This window comes from Numida meleagris, chromosome 1 (assembly GCF_002078875.1).
Source record: "Numida meleagris isolate 19003 breed g44 Domestic line chromosome 1, NumMel1.0, whole genome shotgun sequence".
Classification (NCBI taxonomy): domain Eukaryota; kingdom Metazoa; phylum Chordata; class Aves; order Galliformes; family Numididae; genus Numida; species Numida meleagris.
The window spans coordinates 130,986,746-130,988,186 of record NC_034409.1 but is presented as its reverse complement, the minus strand read 5'-3'; the positions used below and the strand labels follow the sequence as shown (position 1 = coordinate 130,988,186).

The 1,441-nt window shown below is 52.7% G+C and overlaps 1 protein-coding gene across 1 annotated transcript in view; it reads left to right on the top strand.

Moving 5' to 3' along the window:
• The window catches only part of CHST10 (carbohydrate sulfotransferase 10), a 17,664-nt gene continuing 16,223 nt past the window's right edge, over positions 1 to 1,441 (top strand). Inside the window, exon 1 of the mRNA XM_021413305.1 lies at positions 1 to 140. Coding sequence (XP_021268980.1) covers positions 131 to 140 — 10 coding nt within the window. The 5' untranslated portion in view covers positions 1 to 130. The remainder of the gene's footprint in view (positions 141 to 1,441) is intronic.

Genomic DNA, 1,441 nt, shown 5'->3' with positions numbered 1-1,441 from the left:
AACTTAATTGATATCTAAGATTACATCGTAAATCTTCTACAAAGTTAGCTTCGCAGGTCAGCTACGTGCTACCAAGCACACTGCGCTCCAACACTGTTGGCAAGCTCCCCTGTCTCCTCATAGACTTTGTATGATTCAAGGTAAGAAAAACCATCTTCCACTGTATATCAGTTTCAAGGGGACAGGTATTATTTAGGTATTTACTTATTCTCACAATCAAAAAAAAATAGCAATTCTCATATATTTACCACACAAGATTTCATAGGAAAAGCAGGGTGAAATGGTTTGTGGCATGAACTATGATGGCCTACTGCAGAGGGAGCCAGTCCCGAGCAGTGTGGACATCAGACTGGGATTCAGGGATCCCTCCTCATAGCTTGAAAATCCACTTACATTTCTCAGTCATGCTTTCTTCTTTGTGTGGATTTTAAGACTCCCACCTCTCCTGCTACTGAGCCCAAATGTATGATTTTTTGTGTGGGCCTTCCTAAGGACAGAACACATTTGGGCCTCTTCTCCCATGTAACAGTGATAGGACAAGAGGTATTGTCCACAGGTTTCACCAGGGGAGGTTCAGGCTGGATATTAGGAAAATTCCTTCTGAGAAAGAGTAGTGAGGCACTGGCACAGGCTGCCCAGGGAGGTGGTGGAGTCACCATCCCTGGAGGTGATGAAGAAATGTGTGGATGCGGCACTTAGGGACATGGTTAGTGGACACGCGGGTGATGGGTTGATGGTTCTACTAGATGATCCTTTGAGTTTTTTTTCCAGCCATAATGATTCTATGATTTGCATGACCAGACACAGAGGACACAACCATATTGCGCTGGGACAGGCAGCTGGATCACACCTTTTGGGGCTTTAGCCTGTCCTTTGTGTTCTGTCACGGAATTTCATGCTTCAAGATGTGTCTTCAGCATTCAATAAGATTTAAAATGGGGGGCTTTGCCCCACTGTCACCACTTCCTACAGGGGCTACCACAGCGGGAGCTTCACTTCTGCAGGGCTTGGGAAACACCATCTCAGAGCAGCATTAGGGAACTATCCCAGACATTTTCAGAGGAATAGATCAGTCAATATACACCCATCCGAGCATTGGTTTTCGCGCCCCACCAAGAAGCGGCCTAAGGCTGCGGCGGGCCCCGTAGGTGCGGATAGGTGGTTTTCTGAGGCCAGGGCCTGCGTGGGCTGAGGCGCCCCGTTCCCGCCGGAGCGAGGTGAGGCGGGGCAGGGCGGGGCGAGGCGAGCATCTGCCCCTCCCTCCTGCCTCCGTCCCGGTGCCGGCGGTCGGGAGAGAGGCTGCGTCTGCTCGGAGCGGAGCGAGCCGTCTCCACGGCGGCCTCCACCTTCCTCTCCTTCCCCGCGGCGGGGCTGGGGGCGCGGCCGAGGCCGGGGCCTGCCCGCGGCAGGAGGAAATGGAGGCGGCGGCGGCGGCAGGGCT